Source organism: Tinamus guttatus, unplaced genomic scaffold (genome assembly GCF_059628265.1).
Source record: "Tinamus guttatus ecotype Peru unplaced genomic scaffold, ASM5962826v1 Tinamus_guttatus_pri_ptg000389l, whole genome shotgun sequence".
Taxonomy (NCBI): domain Eukaryota; kingdom Metazoa; phylum Chordata; class Aves; order Tinamiformes; family Tinamidae; genus Tinamus; species Tinamus guttatus.
Window position 1 is genome coordinate 76,889 of NW_028288923.1, and position 25,124 is coordinate 102,012.

At 40.3% G+C, this 25,124-nt stretch overlaps 2 protein-coding genes across 3 annotated transcripts; both read right to left on the reverse strand.

Moving 5' to 3' along the window:
- Nucleotides 1-878: 878 nt before the first annotated feature.
- Nucleotides 879-9,943, reverse strand: LOC104576362 (fatty acyl-CoA hydrolase precursor, medium chain). Of its 2 annotated transcripts, XM_088530825.1 has the most exons (14): nucleotides 9,865-9,943; nucleotides 8,895-9,099; nucleotides 7,746-7,890; nucleotides 7,220-7,353; nucleotides 6,746-6,899; nucleotides 5,692-5,793; nucleotides 4,566-4,670; nucleotides 4,416-4,466; nucleotides 4,087-4,227; nucleotides 3,915-4,001; nucleotides 2,313-2,460; nucleotides 1,967-2,098; nucleotides 1,584-1,656; nucleotides 879-1,171 (listed from the first exon to the last, which is right to left on the reverse strand). In XM_088530825.1, exons 1-14 carry the CDS (start codon nucleotides 9,935-9,937, stop codon nucleotides 997-999), a joined length of 1,725 nt encoding a protein of 574 aa, XP_088386951.1. In that variant the 5' UTR covers nucleotides 9,938-9,943; the 3' UTR covers nucleotides 879-996. The 2 variants fall into 2 exon arrangements, with proteins under 2 accessions (XP_088386951.1, XP_088386952.1); XM_088530826.1 differs by lacking the exon at nucleotides 4,416-4,466.
- A 5,953-nt stretch (nucleotides 9,944-15,896) lies between these two features.
- On the reverse strand, nucleotides 15,897-24,843 carry LOC148593460 (fatty acyl-CoA hydrolase precursor, medium chain-like). The gene is made up of 13 exons (XM_088530827.1): nucleotides 24,765-24,843; nucleotides 23,802-24,006; nucleotides 22,865-23,009; nucleotides 22,346-22,479; nucleotides 21,870-22,023; nucleotides 20,822-20,923; nucleotides 19,695-19,799; nucleotides 18,613-18,753; nucleotides 18,441-18,527; nucleotides 17,287-17,434; nucleotides 16,959-17,090; nucleotides 16,575-16,647; nucleotides 15,897-16,171 (listed from the first exon to the last, which is right to left on the reverse strand). The coding sequence occupies exons 1-13, from the start codon at nucleotides 24,835-24,837 to the stop codon at nucleotides 15,997-15,999; spliced, it is 1,674 nt and encodes a 557-aa protein (XP_088386953.1). The 5' UTR covers nucleotides 24,838-24,843; the 3' UTR covers nucleotides 15,897-15,996.
- Between the last annotated feature and the right edge of the window lie 281 nt (nucleotides 24,844-25,124).

The window sequence follows — 25,124 nt, forward strand, 5'->3', positions numbered from 1 at the left end:
GTTGAAATTACAAACAAGTTCCTCTTCTGCCCAAATACAGCTCAGCAGAATGCAGACTGACTCGACAAAAGACACCAAGATCCACACAAAATACAGGGATTAACCACTAACGCTGACTTTGTCACAACATGTAGGCCAAAACACTCCAGGCTGGGAACTGGCTAACGCTACAGGAGCCCTGTTTGACCCCGTAATTCTTTACGTGCCCGTGCAACACTTTTCACATCAGCTTCCCTCCCATGCCCAGCCCAGGGACACCGCCACGGAGCAAACAGTGACTGGTGAACAACCCCATGCTTTCCCCTCCGCTCACTCTGGGTGTGCGGCTGCCTTCTCAGCAGAGCGTCCTTCCCTGCCCCGTGAATCATGGATTCTTTGCCAGGAAGGACAGAAGAACACAAAATCACGCCACAGAACAGGCCATGAAAGCTTCAGAACCTCCAGACTCACGTCTTGCCACAGAAAGTAGGAAAACTTAGATCTGAAACCTTTAGGGTGAAGAAATAAACGGAGCGCAGTTTTCACTTGCTGGGTGTAATTTAACCAAGGTGTGTCAGACGGAAGGGTCAAAGAGCAGCTCTTCCTTGCGTGATGTTGGTTGTATGCAGCTCTCCAAATGGGCCATCGGTTTCAGTAAACAGGAAATGCAACTTCAGGTATTTTGAGACTGCACGTGTGCTAGAACCACCCGAGGAAATATCAAACAACTGTGACCTTCTGTATGTAGACATTTTTACTCCATCGTAAATAGACATTACCAATATAGCACATTTCAGGATTCTGAAGTTTTGAAGTGTTCCCCCACTTCATTACATACTGATTTTTTCGTCTCAGGAACATTCCAGATTTCCCGTGATTCTCTCCTACCACTGTGATCATGACACCAAATTACATAATATTCACTTTCCAACTCACTATTAAATTCTGCATTCTGACAGACTGATTTGGTTTGGCTTTGCCTCGAGTTTTAAAAGCAAATCACATCTCCTGACACACTTATAAATCTGTGTGTTCTGTTTTCCTTTTTGTGGTTTTTTTTGTGTTCTGTGCCCAAAACTCCATTTTGTGTTCTTTCAATTTCCTCGCTTCCTTTTGCGTTAGGTCTATTTCCAGGTATCTCTCATCCACATCATACTGAGGCCAGTGCTCCAAGCCTTCTCCGTTAGGATTTCTGGAAAGAGCATAATGAAAAGTTAGCTATTAGCCTGTCAGTTGTTCTCTGACTGCTCAGGCTCTGTTTCAGAAAACCAACAGGAGCCCAGATTATGTGATTTTCATAGCTGAATATTTAGATGTTTCTATTAAAATGCTCATTGGTGGAATAGCAAAATTTAATAACTGCCATTAGAGTTTTGGAACTCAAACTCCACTGCAGATGGAGTAATAGAACTTGGATTTTTTTTTTCTTTTGTTGGTAGTCAGGTTCATTTCAAAAGTTTTTCTTGGAGTTGTTAGGAATATGGACAATTTTCAATATTTATCTTATATTCTGCAGAATTTGTGGAACCACCATGTAAGTATGGTTGTTGTGTTTCAGGCAGCACAGGTAAAACTGGAGCTGTAATTAGCACTGTGATCCTCACCCATTTCTAGCAAAGTTAGTCCAGTATCTCATAACCGTTCGACTAAGCTTATTTTCTTCTTCTGTAGCATTTCCTGAAAAGTAAGAGATGAAATTGCAGCATTAGAAAACAAGTAATAACGCACTTAATTCCAATAAACTATAATCAGTTCTACTTGCTACTCTGAGCTATGGGAGGTTGAGACTCTAGGACATAGCTGCAAATGAAGGATTTCATGAAAAGGAACTACTTCTTAAGAAGGGACAATAAAACATGGAAAACTGATATTTTTATTTTTATATTTCTGAAAGGAAATTCTATTCCAAAAGCACTCAAGAAAGTAAAAGCACCCCTAATAAAGATGCCTTAAAAAAAGAATTCTTCAGCAAGCACAGATACATCACCTGCTAAAAACGGCTTTCCAAAGACAAAGGCGATCTCATCTCCATGGTCTGCTTTTACAAACTCCGGTCTAACACCTATAAAGGAACTGGATCGATGCTGAAATTCATAAAAGTAGACTGGGTGGCCAGCATCTACAGGAAAATGAAAAGAAGAGTGCTACTACTGCTGCTGCTGAAAAAAAATGCTATTAAAGATAATAAAGTTTCATCACTATTTCACACAATAACATTATCACAATAAAACCAAATATGTTGCTTTGATAATGAAGCATGATACGTACTATTTCCACACCCACCCTTGGATGGAATTGTGCATTTCCTCAAACAGATGCTGAAATACACTCACCTCTGTGGTATCTCGCTACTTCAATGGCTGAAAAAACAAAGAAAGCATCTCCCAGCGCATCTAGAAGCCCATTTCGCACCTTAGCGCGGTCCTCAATATCCCCTATGTATTCCTTGTAGATCACATCTACGGCATCATGAGTAGCATCCTGAAGCGAACAGAAAAGTTAGCTCCTTCAGTCGTGATGGACATAACAATGAATAGCAGCACTAACACTACCTTCTTTTCAGAGAAAATCCCCAGGTGCGCTGTGGGGAAAAAGCTCAGAGCTCAGAACTGGGAATCACACAATTCCCAGATATTCTCTCAGGGGAAGAGATGGGCAACATTACGAAGAAGCCCCTCCAGCATGTTAAGATAGATACCACTCAGTGATGCTACTTAGGGTAGTCAATACTCCCTTCTGTGGAAATAACCAACATAAAAAAAGACAGATTCCATAAAATTCCATTATTATTATCGATGACCACCGTTTAATCCCTTTTGGAGTAAACGTGGACTCTACTGTCCCAAACTTATCTCTGATAGTTGTGGCTCTGAATGATCTGCTCCATGTACAGGCAAGGCAAATACAGCCTATTATCTGGATTTTCCCATATTCACTAGTTTCAAGATGGCATCGAGGAGCAGAAAGCTAAGACCTTTTCACGTTACAGGAGCCAAAAATAGAGATGCCTAAGCCTAGATTTCTCAGTGCCATTTTCAACATCTCAAGGCATCCTTGCTAATCTCCAGCTGCTGCTTCACAAAGGCCTGTGTGTTCTCTACGTCTTGTGTCCTGCCTGCCAGGACCGTGTAGATGCGCTGGAAAATATCCAGGGATATTGGAAAGGATACACGGTATCTAAAGTGTCACAAAAGACCTACCTGTAGGTATGAGAATCACTCCTGGATTTCTGCATAACTCCTTTTATAAAAGATGGAGCATTTAGGAGGGCAATGACTAAATTTAGAGCATATTTTCTGTGTTAATCACTTGCTAGGGACGTAGAAATTAGAACCGTGTGCTGCCTTTCGGCTTCAATTGCCTCAACGCATCAAGCAGGCACAGGTTCCACCACCCGGGAACCCGGGCCAAATGAGCACACACACCACTATGGTGGATGCAGCACTTGGCACTTATTGCAAACACATCCAAAGTTATATAGGGCACCTGTGACCACATCCGAACTTATATAGGGCACCTGTGTGTGGAGGCACGCCCCGTAGCCCATAGCCTTAACATCGCCTCCCATATTGGTTGGCCTCAGAAAAATCCTTTATGCATCAAGCAATCAGACCACAGTTTTCATCCCTGGCCACACCAACCTTTATTCCTACATATCCTGCTGCCTTTTTTGTTCTCTAATAAGAGAATCTCCTCTATTCTGTTGCTTCCTTTAGTTTTTCTGAAATATTATACAGGCAGGTGCCCATCTCCCCTATTCTTCCGACCGCCGTACCCTACAACCGTGTTGGCTGCTCATTTGAGAATTAAGGCTCCACAGTAGGAAGCTGTCACACACCACAAAGTTTACCTCTAAAATACACCACTCCAGGAGTACAAACAGCACCAGCCCAGTCAAGAAGCAGCACTAGATAATTATTGAAATAATCTCTTACTGTTGGAAAAAAATGTAAGGAGCTCTGTAAAATGTGACGTGCTTCATCTCTGTCCACACCTTCGGTGATATCAGGAAATTTCATAAACTGCATGATAGAAAGGATATATATGGAATAGGAAGTCTTATATTAACAAAATTATATAAAAGGAGAACCAGTATAAGTCTCTTACTATAGGAATGATCCATCCAAACTCCCAGTTATTTACTCCTATTATATATGGGACTGCATTAATTGCTTTTTCAGATAGCAATTGCTGAGGACTCTTAGGAAAAAATACACCATCCACAGATGCACTGATGAACAAGGGAGTCTGAGAAAGAAAGAAAAGTTCAATGAATGAATAATGAATTAAAATTATATTTTGAATAGACATGAAACGTGTATATAGGTTTTCTAGGTGAAACTGTGACATTTCACACACCCTTATTCTTTCCCTGTTAGAGCGCGACACCAAAACACAAGTAGCTCAAAGCCCATATAGAAAAGGTGGGAAGTAACCTGATCACATTTTTCAAATGAGGTACGGCATAGCCTCAGCGTTGTGAATTCCTGCAAAAGTTCAAGAAGAGGTTACATTCACTTCAAGTTCCCCTGCTGTTACAACAAACAGAGAGCATTTATGATAACTTTGACCAGAATTTCATCTACCATCTGTAGAGTTATTTGTTCCATCTCTTCTTCTGTTTTTTTTCTCAGGCACTGAACCATTGCAGCTGAACTGGATGTCGGGCAACCAGCTACTGTAGCAATTCTCTGCAAGCAATAAAAACAAACAGTACGGTCATTTCTTCACTTATTTTCACTGATAATCCATACTCTAATAATTGTCCTTATCATTATCCCTCTTGCAGAAGGCTTCCATTGTCACTGACTCTGGACTCCAGGAAGGAGGTGGGGGTGGTGGGGACACAGGCATCTAAACTTCTCAGCAAGGACTTCTCATCAGAGCCAGACTTGTTCCAAATGCGGAGGCAAGGACAGAGCAGCCTTCATAACCCTTCACACTGTGGGTCGAGCACAAACACCACAACACACTCCTCTAAAATATTCTGATAAAGGACAAGGTGTGTCACCCTTGCAAACTGTATGCTGGCAGAGAAGACAGGAGAACATATAGGACTTAGTGCCCTGACTCAGAACACAGCCACACAGATGGTAACAGAGAGCACTTTACAGCTTCTTAATGATGCACAGGCTTATTGGGGCAGAAAAGTGTAATTTCTCAGTTGTCATTACAGCAACAGAGATCGGTAGAGCATTCCCTTTTTTTTTTAGTATATTCTAAATTAGCAAATCTAGATTCCTGAAAGCTGTTTCTTATAGGTGGAGACAGCAAGGTTAAAATGAGCTCCTCTTTTGTATACTCGATCATGAACTGAATTTGAAGAAAATGGAACATTTGGCTTCTTTGAGTATGACAGAAATCAAACAGGGGGAGGATGAAAAATATTTGCAGCCTGCCGCGATGCTTCACCCAAACATTTGTGTTCACCTTTTCCTGAGCACCATGGAATGAAGTTCATTGCACTTGGTGCCTTTTCCCTGCCTTCTTTCTCTACTTGCTTACTCTCCGGCTTTCTCTTAGGCATTGTGGATATCTGGGTATACCAAAAGCAAAAGATCTTTAAACATGTACTTCTTATCTGCACATAGAAATGCTGTCTTTAGTGCCTGTGGCTGTGGTTTCAGAGGAAAATGACCTAGCTTTTCAATAAACAGTACATAACCTGCAAAATGATTTGGAGCGTATGTTAAAATACCACAAAGTACCCACATGTGCTTGCTGCTCAGGATTGTCTGTGAAGAAACTCCTGATCGCGGTACCGCTCTCTGAGATGGCCTTGTGGAACAAGCCCCTTGCCAGAGGAGAGAGGACCTGAGAAACAAGAAAGGGCATTTCAAGAATGACAAGCACCGTACAAACATTTCAAGTATGGCAGAACACTAACTTAGAATATCAGAAACTACTTCTTAAGGCATCTTGAAAACAAATGTCACAAGAATAAACGTTCTGTAGACTTGGGTCCTTGATCAGTTATGCAAAGGAATGTGGCAACAACCACATTCAAGAGTTCATGCCTGTCCTTTTCTCTCCCACAGCAGCCTGTTTCCAAGATTTTATGGAACTACACTGTGAGCTAGATAAGGATTGAAAATGACGGCGTCCCAGGTAGTTGCTTATAACTGTACTGCAGCACAGCCACACTATTTGCCAGAGGGCAGGAGGTTAGCAGAGAGGAATTGCTGCTAACACACATGGATCACGGAAACACGGTTTCACTGTGCATCTTCTATCAAAGTGTGAGAATTTGAACAGGAGCCTCTTAATCTTAACTGCACCTCAAATGTGCTCAGTACTGATTACAGATTTTACATCAACACTGGGTCTCAAAATGCACATCTGGTTCAGACATTATCACAATTATTCAATTTGAGTAACTGCATGAGTGACTGTCAACATGAAGGAAATGGGCAAGAGGGCATCCTCTAAAAGCACTTTTCTCACAAGGATAAATTTTGGTTTTACAGTTCTTGGAAAAAAAAAAAGCCTCAAAACCCCACAGAATTCAGACTAGTAGATGAGAAACAACACTTTGGATCTGAACAAGAAGATTTGGGTATAGAGCATTTTCATCAGCCAGAAGGTGCTTTTATGTCACATTGTCTTATAGGCTGAAGTGGTCTCTAAGACAATACAATATAAATCTATTGCAAAACCATCACTTCTCTCTTCCTGATATTTCTTGCATATATTCTTGCATACCATTCATGCTCGTTTTCTGTATTTTTTTTAGAGTGATTACAATTAATGGTTTCTATGAACTTACAAGAGCAGAAACACTGATCCCTCCTGCAGATTCTCCAGCAATAGTGACGGATGCTGGATTTCCTCCAAATTTGATGATATTTTCCTGAATCCATCGAAGAGCTGCTACTTGATCCAAATAACCCCAGTTCCCCTGGGCATGCTCATCACCAGTGCTGAAGAAAAAAAAAAAAAAAAAAAAAAGGGAGGGGATCAATTATTTAAATGCTTGATGAAAGAAAAAGTAGAGATAAATACAATCTGTGGTAAAAGAAATGAGCTGCCAAAGAACCTCTCTACACAACTGAACAAGAAGTGGCTCAGGAAGGGCTGAGATAAGTCCAGCTATCGAACAAGAACGGATTCTGAATTTGACTTGAGACTCTTGTATTGTTCTCAAATGTTGTCTGTGTAATTAAAAAATCTTTAGTTTTTAATCTATTTTAGGACTTAATTTTGGAAATCCCATAGCAAAGATTAGGATAGAACCACTTACCTAAAATATCCAAGAATACCTAATCTGTACTGAATCGTTACAACTACCACATTGTCAAAGGCTGCTAATGCTGAACCATCATATGGCGAAGCTGCTCCCAAAACTAATCCACCTCCGTGGATCCATACAAGGACCTGAAAAGAAAAAATATATTAAAAAAGAAAGAAAAACATAAACGAACAACCAGGTACAAATGAGAGGTCCTTGTTCAACAAACTAAATGTAAAACAAAATAGAATATTTTATGCCATTTCACTCACAACTCACAATGCAATCAGACTGCATTTCACAAACGGTAGATTTCTTTTGAATATGAGATCTGCAGACTTACAAAATGGTACTCGTTTTATTAAACGTTTGAATCATGTCCACTGACTTTTCAGAGGAAATCAAGCATTTGATTTCCTCTAAATCAAACAAAGTTATTTTAATCTTGGGGAATCGTTTAGAAGTTTAAAGCTTAACTTGTTCCATGAGGTACAAAGGCAATCAAGTTTTTCTGAGATTTTATAGGGATTTTGCTTACCGGCAGCTTCTCCTGTTCTCCAGCACCACTGGGTGAATACACATTTAGGTATAAGCAGTCTTCAGACATTTCAAGAGGAACTTTTTCTTTTCGATTAGCAATATAGTCTGAATCATATTGTCCTAGTACTTTATCCTGTAGACATCTGAATAAGTAAGAAATAACAAGCAATAAAAATAACTAAAACTTCCAACTGACTTTCTCTATAAAGTGCAAACCAGTAATTGATCCCTAGTACATTCCCTCTTTTTCTGTTGGCAACAGAAAAAGTATATTTTTTTTATTTTTTTATGCATTTTCTTTCTTTTACTGCCAGTCAGACAAGTCATTAATGGGCTCTGTAAAATACAACCATAGTAAAGGGTAGACTCATAGAATTATAGAATGCTTAAGGTTGGAAGGCACCTCTAGAGGTCATGTGGTCCAACACCCCTGCACACGCAGGGTCACCCAGAGCACGTGGCACAGGACTGCGTCCAAGCGGGTTTGGAAGATCTCCAGAGAAGGAGACTCCACAACCTCTCTGGGCAGCCTGTTCCAGTGACTTCAAGTTGTAACTTAGCATGAATCAACTTATTGCAGAAATCTACCTGCAAGAGGATATGACCATGATGAAATTCAGTGAAAAAACAAATGAATTATTTTGCATCTTATATAGGATTTTTTTTCTACGTGTATTTTTTAGGCTAATGAAGGGCACCAACTGCAGTAAGATGCTTATGGTATAGACTAAAAGTGCTCTGTGTTTCACACATATCCTGTGGAGCATGCGACTCACTGGACAGTTCATTCTTCCTATATTTTATTCCAACATTTCACATCTCTTTTTGGTTTTTGCATCAGAATTTACAAGGTTCATAAAAATTACTAAGTAATGGTTGAATGTCCCCAAAGCACAACATTATTCACCAAGTGCTTGTCCTTAATAGTTTATTGCTGAAACCCATTAGATAGCACTTCATTTTGTTTGAAGAGCTTCTTATAAAGATATTTTAAAAAATGCATTAATTGTAAAACAATTGCAAGTAGCATTGAGACGGCATCATAAAATTTCTCAGTGTCCCTTTCCATTCCCCTGTATATCAGGGCCCTGGAGCAGCATGTAATATAAAGTCATCATAAAGATCAGTAGTTTTGTCACTATCTTACACTGGCGGGTAGGAAGTGGCATTTCTGACACCTTCCCACGGCTCAGGTGCCTGGGGTTCGGAAAACCTCAGTGGTCCAACCGGAGGCTTAGCAAAGGGAAGTCCCAAAAAGACATCGACACTCCTCTGGGCTGCATTTACTCTGACTCGGTTCCCTCGGATTCTCCCATATTTCGTCACCACTTCTGGTTGCTCTGTGTTTTGACCTACGTGCACAAAATCAGGACTGATTTTGTAAGCGTTTACAAGCAATTGACACATTTCTAAGAGCTTTAGCTACTTAAAAATGCACATTTTGTTTGCTTAAAAAATTCATTTTCATACATAAGGCTTCAACAAGTACATGAACCAGAACAACCAACATTTCAGCCTTCATTCTGATTGTTTTTGTACGTAAAGCCCCTCACGTGTATATGATCCATTTTATCTTAATAGCCACACGCACAGATAACTACATATAGCCCTTAATCCTTTGGACTTAAGTTATTATTTAAACTTCAGTAGATTGCTCTAAGAAAAGGAATTATTCTTTCTTAAGAAAAAGACCCTTGAATACACTAACTACATTTGAGAATCACGATAGCAGAGCTAAAAACATCCAATATTCCTGAAAACAGCACAGCATACATTTCTTTTTTTTTTTTTTTTTTTTTTTTTTACATTTAGGTAAGATGCGTTGCAAAATCAGCACGAAAGTTCTCACCACCAAATTAAAACTGTGACGTGTTGGTCTTTGACTCAGCAGACTGGATTTGGAGGCAGGGATTTGATTTCACTATTTGTGAAAAAGGCAAGTAAGGCAAATGTCTGAAAATAGGTCACCGAAAAGGTTACCTGCTCTCCAACACACCTGTACAGCAATATCAAGTACCCTGGTCCTCCAAAAACACTGGAATTCCCTAGAGAGAGCAGCTTGTGCACGTCCTATCTCCTTACACAAGACAACAGTGAAAAACATTTTTGAAGCTTACCAGTAACGACAAGAGCTGTGACGCCGGCGGTGACGATCAAGCACAGCAGCAGGCTTTTCTTCCCAAATGCCATTTTGCAGGCTAGTCGCACATTTACCTCCTCGCTTTGTTGCCTTATATACTCAGCGAAGTATAAATGTCATGCAAAGCAAACACGGATTGGGAAAAGCGACAGGCAGGCTGGGAAGCAGCAGTAGCTGCGAGCGGCGGAACAAGTGTCCAGGACTGCAAGCCACTCCTCCCGGGAAGCGCAAGGCAGCTCCGCCGCGGGCGACAGCCCAAACCTCCTGCCCTGCAGCGCGGCCCCGACACCGACACCGGCGCTGGCCGTCCCCAGCTCCTCCGGCATCTTGCACGAGCTCCGGCAGCAGCTGCTTTCTTTCAAATGCTCTGAACAGAGTCTTCCATAACGCCGGGGCTTTCTTCCTGCTGCTCTGCATCTTTGCCAATCACGCTAGGACAATTAAGTCACTATTTAGTTGCTCCTGCTACTCAGTGAAGAGACTATGGAATAAAACTATTGTTCGCTTATAACATTTATTTCATTAATTTAACATCTCATATAAAGATCACATAATAAAGCCATATAGAGCAAAATCAGAATGCTACTCCTGAAAACAAAAAGGCCTTTACTGAAGTGAAGGCTTTTTCACGTCACAGAACAAGGCTCTTTTATGTCAAATGTCGTATCAGAAAATCCTGCAGGGCGGATACTCTACCTGCCGCTAGTCTCATGAGTCCAGGAATGCGTGCTTGCTTGTTATCTAATACAAAACAAGACGTCTGCAATACTCTGAAAAGAAGCTTTCTTTATCTTCATAATGTGTGGGAGTTATTTTCAAATATTTGATGGCAACTACACATTTAAATCCCTCCATAAAGTCAAGAGGATTTACAAACTTCTGCGTGGAGCCACATTTATCACTGTAAGATAAAAAAAAAAAAGAAGAGATATCTGAATAGAAAAGATAGAAAAAAAAAGTTTTGGGAGTGTTTTTTATCTGCCTATGTCACTACTTGGTCATGTTTTCTCTGTGTTTCACTTTGTAAAGCTGGGCCCCTGCCTATGTTTTGGCAATGCTCAGTGGCTCTTGCCCCAGAGAGTCTCATGTTTTGCAATTTTGTAACATGAGAACTCTTTGTTGCCACAAGCGGCGCTTCTATGGATTTTTTAGTGCCCGCACATTGGTTTTCAGCTACGTGTGCCTTAAAGACCCATAGTCATGAAATTAGCTGAGCATGTTTTAAGCAGGTAGTGGTCCTGTGCGCTATGGATGTACTAGTGTACTCTGAAGAAATTCTTTACTCCCGACTTTTCCAAATACATTTGCACAGGAATGACTTGCAGCTCATGTTAGTAAACACAAGCAAGCTTTAAACTAGGCAGCCCATGAAGTAAATTGGCAGGAGGTATCTTCATTCATATATATATATATAATGTTAAGCACATTCTGAATATCTATATTTACTCTACTTATGCGCTCAGAGGACTTTTGCCCTCTTTCTCATCGGGTGGTCAATGCCTGGTATACACCAGCTAGTGGAAAAATACTAAATTTTCCAATAACTTGGAACTTCCAAGAAAAGAGCGTGGACAATATCTTGTTTGCAGAATTCTTGCTAGTGTGTCTGAGACACCAGCCTGAGACTTTTCTTTTTTATGTTTTCTCCCGGTACTGTTTTTGAAGAACTGAATTCTTTATCTTTAAGGTACCTCCATGTATGTGAAAAGTTTCCTGTAAGTAAAGTGACTTGTTCTTGGTCATCCAAGTACTCATCAGGGTGTTGGAGTAATTCTGGTATGTGACTCCCTGCAGTGCTAGTAATGAAAGACCATGAACTAGAGCAAAGAGAGAACCTGGGACAGATTGGAGAGGCCTAGTAAGCAACATGGGACAAAAAGAAAGTGTGGAATTAATGTTACTAGAATGCTGTAAAATTAAAAAGGAAAAAAAACATGGGAGTAGTAGTTCCCTCTTTTATAATGGTTGAGAGAAGTCTTAATTCCAGCACTCTTCTTACAGACTAAGCATCTGATCAGTCAGAAACATACTGAGCCCTGACATATTTGGAAGTAAAACTGACTTACGAAACAGAACAATTTTTTGGTTTCAGTAAATTTGGCAAAGTGCATTTCTGTAAGTGAAATGGAACAGAGCTTTTGCACCATCATTGACGCACTTGAATAACCATCGATACACTTGAACATCTGACATCAGAAAGACAGTTTTACTTGCAAAACGGGCCTTTATTGATTTCGTTATATTAAAACAATGTTGCTGCTATATTCGGTCTTCAGTCATGGGAAAGACATACAAAACCCGAGCAGGAGAGAAATCTCGTAACTGTGTTTAATAAGTGAGAGTTCTAACGTGGACATGAATGCGGGATCACAAAATGGAAACAGCTAGACTGAAATCGTTATGATGAATATCTGTAAATGTGACCACGGGAAAGAAACAAGAAGAGAAACATCATTTGAACCTCAAAAATAGTTTAAGTAATTAATTTTGCTATCATAATAGTATGGCTATTGTGCATATGCTTAGTCTGCAAGATGTAACTTCAAATTAACCTTTCTGTTTTCCTTTTTTCACTATTTATCTTTTCAAATATCACCTTTCTCCACAAGTCCACATTCTTTTCTTTCTGTTTACTGGCTTTCTTCTGTTTTAGATTTATCTCTAGGTATTTTTCATTTACGCTGTTAGATGGCCATTCGACCAAACCTTCTCCTTTTGGATTTCTGAAAACGAGAAGAAAGACCAAGAGCCCTTTTCACTCTGCAAGGGAAGTTAAGAGTGATTCCACAAAACAGTCAACTCATTGTGAAGGCAGCACAAACCAGCTAAAATACTTATCTGTGTGCCACGAGTCTCATGATTCTCACCCATTTTGAGCAAAGTTGGCCCAGTACTTCATCCGAGTTCTGCTAAGGTGCTTTTCTTCCACTGTTACTTCATCTGAAAGACAGAATACAAAATTATTAAAATTACCGCTGGCAGAAATCAAACATTTCTGCTATAGAAGTATCATGTCAGTCTGTGAATGCATTCATCTTCACACCACTTATTGGTTAAAACAAAAATATTTCAGCCAAAATAACATAGTAATAGTTAGAGTGTGTTACCTTATTATTTATACGTACACATCAAGAAAATATTGGCTATTCTAATGTTTTCAAACCCTAGAAAAATAGGAAAAAAAAAACCCACCATGTATACTACTCTCTAGGGTAGGGTGAAAATAAAACACTGATTAATGAATGACTTTACCAGAAAGGTGGACTACTCCAAAGGTCACTGCAGTAAAAGGAAATCTTTTCATTGGTCTTTGAAACAGACTGTGAAATACCACCTCAAAGTAAGTAGAATTTCTTTGTTTCTTCACCAAAATAAGAACTGCACAAATCTGTTTCTTGGGAAAGAAAATACTCTGAGTATTTCCTCTCCCCACCAAATAGAAAGTTCAATCCATACCATTATCTTGAAGAAAGAAAAGTGAGATTTAATTTTATACATATATCTCTTGGCAGATTTCATGTGTAAAGGACAGACAACCACAGAGAATTAGGAACTCCAAATCACTGAAATTCTTGGGAGCTGAATTTTAACCCAGTGGGTTGGTACCCAACAATGGGTACACAAATGCAATCATGAGGATATTCCTTGCCAAGAAGAGCTTTCAAAGTATAAAGCCAGTGTTATCTCGATAGCCTATTGGCCTTGTATGCTCAGTTCAACTTGGTTCATGTTGCGCTTCATCAAAGTTCACGGGATTATCAGCATCTAAGAGACAAATAAAATGTTAATAGTTCTGGTAATAACATAACTGAAAATCATACGCTTAACAGTTACAATGATAACATGTGGGTGAAATGACTTATCCTACTAACTCTAAATGTGAGCTATGAGGACACTGTGTGTTCTCAAAGATTAATAGGAAGGAATCCTTTACATGCCAGCACACCCTGACACGGAGCTGGTGCCATTACTGCTCTCAGGGACCTACCTGGTGCTGAACTGTGAAGCAGATTTTACCTGAAACCATTGCAGAAGACCAGAGCCTCTAGAAGCTCTTGCCCTGTGTTATGTTCATGGGGGGCATTTGTATTCATCCTCTTTCTGCCATATAAGCTCTGCTCTCTCCTGCCGTACATTTTGAGTTCCTCTCTAAGAATGATTCCCAATCTTCAGTGTCCTATGGACTTCAGTGCTGAAGACTTCAGCGAAGTGACTCTGCACACGAGTGACACAAGTCAGCTGAAACAAACTCGGGCAAGTTACACGTTGCCTCCACTTGATATTCGTCTTAACTTCCTGTGCCTGCATGCAGCGGCGCCAGAGCTTTGGGGACCAGTGCCTCACCCCTGCCAGGGGAATTTCAGCTGTTGGGACAAGTCACCAGTTTTAACATGCATCAAAGATAGAAGCTCATGCATTGTTCTGAGGATAACTTCAGGACATCCTGAAGGAGACATGGGCTGAAAACATGTTGAACAGTTAAGGTAACAGAAATATTGAGGAGCTTCATTCTCAGCCTTTGCTTCATGTGCTCAGTTCAGGTATTTTCCTAAAGCTGAACTGGTCACTCAACTCTGGTATCTAGCTGTTTCAAAGGATGGAAAAACAAATACTGCATCTCCTACTGCCTCAAAAACATCTCACATTTCCGCAGGGTTCTGTGAGTTTTTTACATACTCATCATATACTGGACAAGCAAGCTCTGGAGAAAGGTGCCGAAAAAGACCCATTATTTTAAAGCAAAGCAAAACTGGAATCACTGAAAAACAGTAAGCATGGACTTAGCATGAAATAGCTCATCAGTGTGTAAAGCAAAGTTATGCTTAGAGCTGTGTGAGAGCAACCTTAAAAAGATGGCAAATGCCTTTAGCTGAGCTTTCCCATGTAATCTGCTGTATCATTGCTAGTGAGACTATGTACCTTGTGTAGCTAATAAAGGACCAAAAAGATAAACCATTTTATGCTAGCGGGAGAGCAGAGAGGGCAAAAATCTGATAAGATTAGAGGGATGGAAGAATGAGAATGTTACGTTACGAGAACGTGACAATGTTACGTTTCTTAAGTAGATTAGGCTGCAGCTTTTGGAGATGCTGGATATGATCATATTTTAACTGCAGTTGAAATTACAAACAAGTTCCTCTTCTGCCCAAATACAGCTCAGCAGAATGCAGACTGACTCGACAAAAGACACCAAGATCCACACAAAATACAGGGATTAACCACTAAAGCTGACTTTGTCACAACGTGTAGGCCAAAACACTCCAGGCTGGGAACTGGCTACCACTACAGGAGCCCTGTTTGACCCCATAATTCTTTACGTGCCCGTGCAACACTTTTCACATCAGCTTCCCTCCCATGCCCAGCCCAGGGACACCGCCACGGAGCAAACAGTGACTGGTGAACAACCCCATGCTTTCCCCTCCGCTCACTCTGGGTGTGCGGCTGCCTTCTCAGCAGAGCTTCCTTCCCTGCCCCGTGATTCTTTGCCAGGAAGGACAGAAGAACACAAAATCACGCCACAGAACAGGCCGTGAACACTTGAGAACCTCCAGACTCACGTCTTGCCACAGAAAGTAGGAAAACTTAGATCTGAAACCTTTAGGGTGAAGAAATAAACGGAGCGCAGTTTTCACTTGCTGGGTGTAATTTAACCAAGGGGTGTCAGACGGAAGGGTCAAAGAGCAGCTCTTCCTTGCGTGATGTTGGTTGTATGCAGCTCTCCAAATGGGCCATCGGTTTCAGTAAACAGGAAATGCAACTTCAGGTATTTTGAGACTGCACGTGTGCTAGAACCACCCGAGGAAATATCAAACAACTGTGACCTTCTGTATGTAGACATTTTTACTCCATCGTAAATAGACATTACCAATATAGCACATTTCAGGATTCTGAAGTTTTGAAGTGTTCCCCCCACTTCATTACATACTGATTTTTTTTTTTGTCTCAGGAACATTCCAGATTTCCCGTGATTCTCTCCTACCAATTTGATCATGACACCAAATTACATAATATTCACTTTCCAACTCACTACTAAATTCTGCATTCTGACAGACTGATTTGGTTTGGCTTTGCCTCAAGTTTTAAAAGCAAATCACATCTCCTGACACACTTATAAATCTGTGTGTTCTGTTTTTCTCTCTGTGGTTTGTTTTGTCAACTGTGCCCAAAACTCCATTTTGTGTTCTTTCAATTTCCTCGCTTCCTTTTGCGTTAGGTCTATTTCCAGGTATCTCTCATCCACATCATACTGAGGCCAGTGCTCCAAGCCTTCTCCGTTAGGATTTCTGGAAAGAGCATAATGAAAAGTTAGCTATTAGCCTGTCAGTTGTCCTCTGACTGCTCAGGCTCTGTTTCAGAAAACCAACAGGAGCCCAGATTATGTGATTTTCATAGCTGAATATTTAGATGTTTCTATTAAAATGCTCACTGGTGGAATGGCAAAATTTAATAACTGCCATTAGAGTTTTGGAACTCAAACTCCATTGCAGATGGAGTAATAGAATTTGGATATTTTTCTCTTTTGTTGGTAGTCAGGTTCATTTCAAAAGTTTTTCTTGGAGTTGTTAGGAATATGAACAATTTTCGATATTTATCTGCAGAATTTGTGGAACCACTATGTAAGTATGGTTGTTGTGTTTCAGGCAGCACAGGTAAAACTGGAGCTGTAATTAGCACTGTGATTCTCACCCATTTCTAGCAAAGTTAGTCCAGTATCTCATAACCGTTCGGCTAAGCTTATTTTCTTCTTCTGTAGCATTTCCTGAAAAGTAAGAGATGAAATTGCAGCACTAGAAAACAAGTAATAAAGCACTTAATTCCAATAAACTATAATCAGTTCTACTTGCTACTCTGAGCTATGGGAGGTTGAGACTCTAGGACATAGCTGCAAATGAAGGATTTCATGAAAAGGAACTACTTCTTAAGAAGGGACAATAAAACATGGAAAACTGATATTTTTATTTTTATATTTCTGAAAGGAAATTCTATTCCAAAAAGCACTCAAGAAAGTAAAAGGACCCCTAATAAAGATGCCTTAAAAAAAGAATTCTTCAGCAAGCACAGATACATCACCTGCTAAAAACGGCTTTCCAAAGACAAAGGCGATCTCATCTCCATGGTCTGCTTTTACAAACTCCGGTCTAACACCTATAAAGGAACTGGATCGATGCTGAAATTCATAAAAGTAGACTGGGTGGCCAGCATCTACAGGAAAATAAAAAGAAGAGTGCTACTACTGCTGCTGCTGAAAAATATCTGCCGTTAAAGGCGACAAAGTTTCATCAAGGGCTATTTGGATACTATTAAAACAAATCTGTTCTTTTGATAATGAAGCATTATATGTACTATTTCCAAATCCACCATTGTGCATTTCCTCAAACAGATGCTGAAATAGACTCACCTCTGTGGTATCTGGCTGATTCAATGGATGAAAAAACAGCGAAAGCGTCTCCCACCGCATCTAGAAGCCCATTTCGCACCTTAGCGCGGTCCTCAATATCCCCTATGTATTCCTTGTAGATCACATCAATGGTATCACTAGTAACATCCTAAAAGGAACAGAAAAGATATTTCCTTCAGTGGTGATGGACATAAAAAGGATTAGCACCATTAGCACTACCTTCTTTTCAGAGAAAATCCCCAGGTGTGCTGTGGGGAAAAAGCTCAGAGCTCAGAACTGGGAATCACACAATTCCCAGATATTCTCTCAGGGGAAGAGATGGGCAACATTACAAAGAAACTCCTCCAGCATGTTTAGACAGATACCACTTAGTGATGCTGGTTATTGTAGTCAATACTCCCTTCTGTGGAAATAACCAACATAAAAAAAGACAGATTCCATAAATTGCAATTACCGTTATAGATGACCACTGTTTCATCCCTTTTGGAACAAACGTGGACTCTACTGTCCCAGGCTTATCTCTGATAGTTGTGGCTCTGAATGATCTGCTCCATGTACAGGCAAGGCAAATACAGCCTATTTTCTGGATTTTTCCATATTCACTAGTTTCAGGACGGCATCCAGGAAGCAGAAAGCTAAGACCTTTCCACTTTACAGGAGCCAAAAATAGAGATGCCTAAGCCTAGATTTCTCAGCGCCATTTTCAACATCTCAAGGCATCCTTGCTAATCTCCAGCTGCTGCTTCACAAAGACCTGTGTGTTCTGTAGGTCTTGTGTCCTGCCTGCCAGGACCGTGTAGATACCCTGGAAAATATCCAGGGATATTGGAAAGGATACACGGTATCTAAAGGGCCATAAAAGACCTACCTGTGGGTATAAGAATCACTCCTGGATTTCTGCATAACTCCTTTTATAAAAGATAGAGCATTTAGGAGGGCAATGGCTAAATTTAGAGCATATTTTCTGTGTTAATCACTTGCTAGGGACGTAGAAATTAGAACCGTGTTGGCTGCTCATTTGAGAATTAAGGCTCCACAGTAGGAAGCTGTCACACACCACAAAGTTTACCTCTAAAATACACCGCTCCAGGAGTACAAACAGCACCAGCCCAGTCAAGAAGCAGCACTAGATAATTACTGAAATAATCTCTTACTGTTAAAGACAATTGTAAGACGCTCTGTAAAATGTGACGTGCTTCATCTCTGTCCATACCTTCAGTAATACCAGGAAGTTTCATTGCCTGCACAATAGAAAGGATATATATGGAATAGGAAGTCCTATATTAACAATATTACATACAAGGAGAACTACGATAAGTCTCTTACTTTAGGAAGGATCCATCCAAACTCACAGTTATTTACTCCTATTATATATGGGACTGCATTCATTGCTTTTTCAGATAGTAATTGCTGGGGACTCTTAGGAAAAAATACACCATCCACTGATCCTCTGATAACCAAGGGAGTCTGAAAAAGAGAGAAAAGTTCAATGAATGAATACCATTAAAATTAATATTATATTTTGAATAGACATGAAATGTAGGTGGTGTGGCTCATTTTATGTTTCTTCTTATTTAGTTCAATCCTATTATGAATGAATGGATCAATAGGGGAAAAATTTCTGTGCCCAGACTGCAAAGGAACTAGGACGTCAGTACTTGAAATTTTGGATTAGGCCTCATACATACGGTATTAAATATATAGGTTCCCTAGGTGAAATTGTGACACCCTTAGTCTTTCCCTGTTACAGCGTGACACCAAAACACAAGTAGCTAAAAGCCCATTTAGAAAAAGACATTGAAGAAAAAAAATGTCCACATTTTTCAAATGAGGTACAGCATAGCCTCTGTGTTGTGAATTCCTGCAAAAGTTCAATAAGATGTTAGGTTCACTTAAAGCTCCCCTAGTGTTACAACAAACAGGGAGCATTTGTAATAGCTTTGACAGTAACATGTGAATCATAGAATGCTCAAGGTTGGAAGGGACCTCTAGAGGTCATCTAGTCCAACCCCCTGCAGGGTCACCTAGAGCACGTGGCACAGGACTGCATCCAAGCAGGTTCTCAAGACCTCCAGAGAAGGAGACTCCACAACCTCTCTGGGCAGCCTGTTCCAGTGCGCTGTCACCCTCACTGTTAAAAAGCTTTTCCTTAAGTTCCTGTGGAACTTTTGATGCGTTAGTTTCTGGCCATTTCCTCTAGTTCTGTTGGTGGCCACCACTGAAAATAGGCCAGCACCATCCTCCTCACTGCCTTCCTTGAATACATATAGACACTGATTAGATCCCCTCTCAGCCTTCTCTTGTCCAGGCTAAAGAGGCCCAGCTCTTTCAGACTTTCCTCACAGAGCAGATGTTCCAGGCCCCTGATCATGATGTGACAATTAAACGCAGACCAGAATTTCATCTACCATCTTTAGAGTTATTTGTTCCATCTCTTCTTCTGTTTTTTTTCTCAGGCACTGAACCATTGCAGCTGAACTGGATGTCGGGCAACCAGCTACTGTAGCAATTCTCTGCAAACAATAAAAACAAACAGTACAGTCACTTTTTTCATTGATTTTCACTGATAATCCATACTCTAATAATTGTCCTTATCATTATCCCTCTTGCAGAAGGCTTCCATTGACACTGACTCTGGACTCCAGGAAGGAGGTGGGGGTGGTGGGGACACAGGCATCTAAACTTCTCAGCAAGGACTTCTCATCAGAGCCAGACTTGTTCCAACTGCAGAGGCAAGGACAGAGCAGCCTTCATAACCCTTCACACTGTGGGTCGAGCACAAACACCACAACACACTCCTCTAAAATATTCTGATAAAGGACAAGGTGTGTCACCCTTGCAAACTGTATGCTGGCAGAGAAGGCAGGAGAACATATAGGACTTAGTGCCCTGACTCAGAACACAGCCACACAGATGGTAACAGAGAGCACTTCACACCTTCTTAACGATGCACGGGCTTTTTGGGGTGGAGAAATGTAATTTCTCAGTTGTCATTACAGTGACAGAGATCGGTAGAGCATTCCCTTTTTTTATTAGTATATTCTAGATTAGCAAATCTAGATTCCTGAAGGCTGTTTCTTATGGGTGGAGACAGCAAGGTTGAAATGAGCTCTTCTTTTGTATACTCGATCATGAACTGAATTTGAAGAAAATGGAACATTTGGCTTCTTAGAGTATGACAGAAATCAAACAGGGGGAGGATGAAAAATATTTGCAGCCTGCCGCGATGTTTCACCCAAACATTTGTGTTCACCTTTTCCTGAACACCATGGAATGAAGTTCATTGCACTTGGTGCCTTTTCCCTGCCTTCTTTCTCTACTTGCTTACTCTCCGTCTTTCTCTTAGGCATTGTGGATATCTGGGTATTTCAAAAGCAAAAGATCTTTAAACATGTACTTCTTATCTGCACATAGAAATGCTGTCTTTAGTGACTGTGGCTGTGGTTTCACAGGAAAATGACCTAGCTTTTCAATAAACAGTACATAACCTGCAAAATGATTTGGAGCGTATGTTAAAATACCACAAAGCACCCACATGTGCTTGCTGCTCAGGATTGTCTGTGAACACACTCCTGACCGCGGTACCGCTCTCTGAGATGGCCTTGTGGAACAAGCCCCTTGCCAGAGGAGAGAGGACCTGAGAAACAAGAAAGGGCATTTCAAGAACGACAAGCACCGTACAAACATTTCAAGTATGGCAGAACACTAACTTAGAATATCAGAAACTACTTCTTAAGGCATCTTGAAAACAAATGTCATGAGAATAAACGTTCTGTAGACTTGGGTCCTTGATCAGTTATGCAAAGGAATGTGGCAACAACCATATTCAAGAGTTCATGCCTGTCCTTTTCTCTCCCACAGCAGCCTGTTTCCAAGATTTTATGGAACTACACTGTGAGCTAGATAAGGATTGAAAATGACGGCGTCCCAGGTAGTTGCTTATAACTGTACTGCAGCACAGCCACACTATTTGCCAGAGGGCAGGAGGTTAGCAAAGAGGAGTTACTGCTAACACACATGGATCACGGAAACACGGTTTCACTGTGCATCTTCTATCAAAGTGTGAGAATTTGAACAGGAGCCTCTTAATCTTAACTGCACCTCAAATGTGCTCAGTACGGATTACAGATTTTACATCAACACTGGGTCTCAAAATGCACATCTGGTTCAGACATTATCACAATTATTCAATTTGAGTAACCACATGAGTGACTGTCAACATGCAGGAAATGGGCAAGAGGGCATCCTCTAAAAGCACTTTTCTCACAAGGATAAATTTTGGTTTTACAGTTCTTGGAAAAACAAAAAAGCCTCAAAACCCCACAGAATTCAGACTAGTAGATGAGAAACAACACTTTGGATCTGAACAAGAAGATTTGGGTATAGAGCATTTTCATCAGCCAGAAGGTGCTTTTATATATCACAATGTCTTATGGACTGAAGCGGTCTCTAAGACTTTACAATATAAATCTATTACAAAATCGTTACTTCTCTCTTCCTGACTTTTCTTTCAGATACTAAAAGTAAGCATGAATGGTATTTTTTTTTAGAGTGATTAAAATTAATGGTTTCTGTGAACTTACAAGAGCAGAAACACTGATCCCTCCTGCAGATTCTCCAGCAATAGTGACGGATGCTGGATTTCCTCCAAATTTGATGATATTTTCCTGAATCCATCGAAGAGCTGCTACTTGATCCAAATAACCCCAGTTCCCCTGGGCATGCTCATCACCAGTGCTGGAGGAAAAAAAAAAAAAAAAAAAAAAAGGGAGGGGAGCAATTATTTAAATGCTTGATGAAAGAAAAAGTAGAGATAAATACAATCTGTGGTAAAAGAAATGAGCTGCCAAAGAACCTCTCTACACAACTCAACAAGAAGTGGCTCAGGAAGGGCTGAGATAAGTCCAGCTATCAAACAAGAATGGATTCTGAATTTGACTTGAGACTCTTGTGTTGTTCTCAAATGTTGTCTGTGTAATTAAAAAATGTTTAGTTTTTAATCTATTTTAGGACTTAATTTTGGAAATCCCATAGCAAAGATTAGGATAGAACCACTTACCTAAAATATCCAAGAATACCTAATCTGTACTGAATCGTTACAACTACCACATTGTCAAAGGCTGCTAATGCTGAACCATCATATGACGAAGCTGCTCCCGAACGGAATCCACCTCCATGGATCCATACAAAGACCTGAAAAGGAAAAGTATGTTTAAAATAAAAGAACGAGAAACAAATGAACAAAAAGTACAGTTGAGAGGTCCTTGTTCAACAAAGTAAATGTAAAACAAAATAGAATATTTTATGCCATTTCACTCACAACTCACAATGCAATCAGACTGCATTTCACAAACGATAGATTTCTTTTGAATATGAGATCTGCAGACTTACAAAATGGTATTCATTTTATTAAACCTTTGAATACTGACTTTTCAGAGGAAATCAAGCATTTGATTTCCTCTAAATCAAACAAAGCTATTTTAATCTTGGGGAAACGTTTAGAATTTAAAGTTGAACTTGTTCCAAGAGGTACCAAGGCAATCAAGTTTGTCCGAGAATTTAAAGAGATTTTGCTTACTGGCAGCCTCTCCTGTTCTCCAGCACCACTGGGTGAATACACATTTAGGTACAAGCAGTCTTCAGACATTTCAAGAGGAATTTTTTCTTTTCGATTAGTAATATAGTCTGAATCACGTTGTCCTTGTGCTTTATCCTGTGGACACCTGAATAAGTGAAAAATAATAAGCAATAAAAACAACTAAAACTTCCAACTGACTTCCTCTATAAAGTACAAACCAGTAATCGATCCCTAGTACATTCTCTGTTTTTCTGCTGGCAACAGAAAAGGATTATTTTTAAATATATTTTTAATGCCTTTTCTTCCTTTTACTGCCAGTCAGACAAGTCATTAATGGGCTCTGTAAAATACAGTCATAGTGAAGAGTAGAACAGTGACATCAAGTTGTAACTTAGCATGAATCAACTTATTGCAGAAATCTACCTGCAAGTGGATATGACCATGAGGAAATTCACTGAAAAACTAAATGAATGATTTGGCATCTTATATAGGATTTTTTTTTTTATTCTACATTTAGGTTTTAGGCTAATGATGGGCAAGCACTGGAGTAAGATGGATGGATGTCACTGGACAGTTCATTCTTCCAACTTTACTCCAACATTTCACAGCTCCTTTTTGATTTGGCTCTGAATTTACAAGGTTCATAAAAATGACTAAGTAATGGATGAATGTCCCCAAAGCACAACATTATTCACCAAGTGCTTGTCCCTAATAGTTTATTGCTGAAACCCATTAGATAGCACTTTGTTTTTTTTTAAAAGAGCATCTTATAAAGATATCTTTAAAAATGCATTCATTGTAAAGCAATTGTAAGCAGCATTGAGACGGCATCATAAAATTTCTCAGTGTCCCTTTCCATTCCCCTGTATATCAGGGCCCTGGAGCAGCATGTAATATAAAGTCATCATAAAGATCAGTAGTTTTGTCACTATCTTACGCTGGCGGGTAGGAAGTGGCATTTCTGACACCTTCCCACGGCTCAGGTGCCTGGGGTTCGGAAAACCTCAGTGGTCCAACCGGAGGCTTAGCAAAGGGAAGTCCCAAAAAGACATCGACACTCCTCTGGGCTGCATTTACTCTGACTCGGTTCCCTCGGATTCTCCCATATTTCGTCACCACTTCTGGTTGCTCTGTGTTTTGACCTATGTGCACAAAATCAGGACTGATTTTGTAAGCATTGACAAGCAACTGACACATTTCTAAGAGCTTTAGCTACTTAAAAATGCACATTTTGTTTGCTTAAAAAATTCATTTTCATACATTAGGCTTCAACAAGTACATGAACCAGAACAACCAACATTTCAGCCTTCATTCTGATTGTTTTTGTACGTAAAATCTCTCACATGTATATCATCCATTTTATCTTAATAGCCACACACATAGATAACTACATATAGCTCTTAATCCTCTGGACCTAAGTTATTACTTAGACTTCTCTAGATTGCTCTAAGAAAAGACATTCTTCTTTCTTAAGGAAAAGACCCTTGAATACACAGAATACACTTGGGAATCTTGATAGCACAGCTAATAAATAATCCCATTATTCCTGAAAACACAGCATACCTCTTTTCTTTCTTTCATGTTTTCACATTTAGGTAAGATGGGTTTCAAAATCAGCACGAAAGTTCTCACCACCAAATTAAAACTGTGACGTGTTGGTCTTTGACTCAGCAGACTGGATTTGGAGGTAGGGATTTGATTTCACTATTTGTGAAATAGGCAAGTAAGGCAAATGTCTGAAAATAGGTCACCAAAAAGGTTACCTGCTCTCCAACACACCTGTACAGCAATATCAAGTACCCTGGTCCTCCAAAAACACTGGAATTCCCTAGAGAGAGCAGCTTGTGCACGTCCTATCTCCTTACACAAGGCAACAGTGAAAAACATTTTTGAAGCTTACCAGTAACGACAAGAGCTGTGACGCCGGCGGTGACGATCAAGCACAGCAGCAGGCTTTTCTTCCCAAATGCCATTTTGCAGGCTAGTCGCACATTTACCTCCTCGCTTTGTTGCCTTATATACTCAGCGAAGTATAAACGTCATGCAAAGCAAACACGGATTGGGAAAAGCGACAGGCAGGCTGGGAAGCAGCAGTAGCTGCGAGCGGCGGAACAAGTGTCCAGGACTGCAAGCCACTCCTCCCGGGAAGCGCAAGGCAGCTCCGCCGCGGGCGACAGCCCAAACCTCCTGCCCTGCAGCGCGGCCCCGACACCGACACCGGCGCTGGCCGTCCCCAGCTCCTCCGGCATCTTGCACGAGC

Excerpts from the sequence above, each read along its gene's own strand:
- LOC104576362 (XM_088530825.1), bottom strand. The coding sequence starts at position 9,937 with ATGGCATTTGGGAAGAAAAGCCTGCTGCTGTGCTTGATCGTCACCGCC. Across the intron at positions 7,354-7,745 it reads GAGAACAGGAGAAGCTGCCG|GTCCTTGTATGGATCCACGG; the intron begins GTAAGCAAAATC and ends TTTTCTTTTCAG. Across the intron at positions 1,657-1,966 it reads TGGAAAGCCGTTTTTAGCAG|GAAATGCTACAGAAGAAGAA; the intron begins GTGATGTATCTG and ends CTTACTTTTCAG.
- LOC148593460 (XM_088530827.1), bottom strand. The coding sequence starts at position 24,837 with ATGGCATTTGGGAAGAAAAGCCTGCTGCTGTGCTTGATCGTCACCGCC. Across the intron at positions 23,010-23,801 it reads GCCACTTCCTACCCGCCAGC|GTGTCCACAGGATAAAGCAC; the intron begins GTAAGATAGTGA and ends TCACTTATTCAG. Across the intron at positions 22,024-22,345 it reads GGTATTCTTGGATATTTTAG|CACTGGTGATGAGCATGCCC; the intron begins GTAAGTGGTTCT and ends TTTTTCCTCCAG.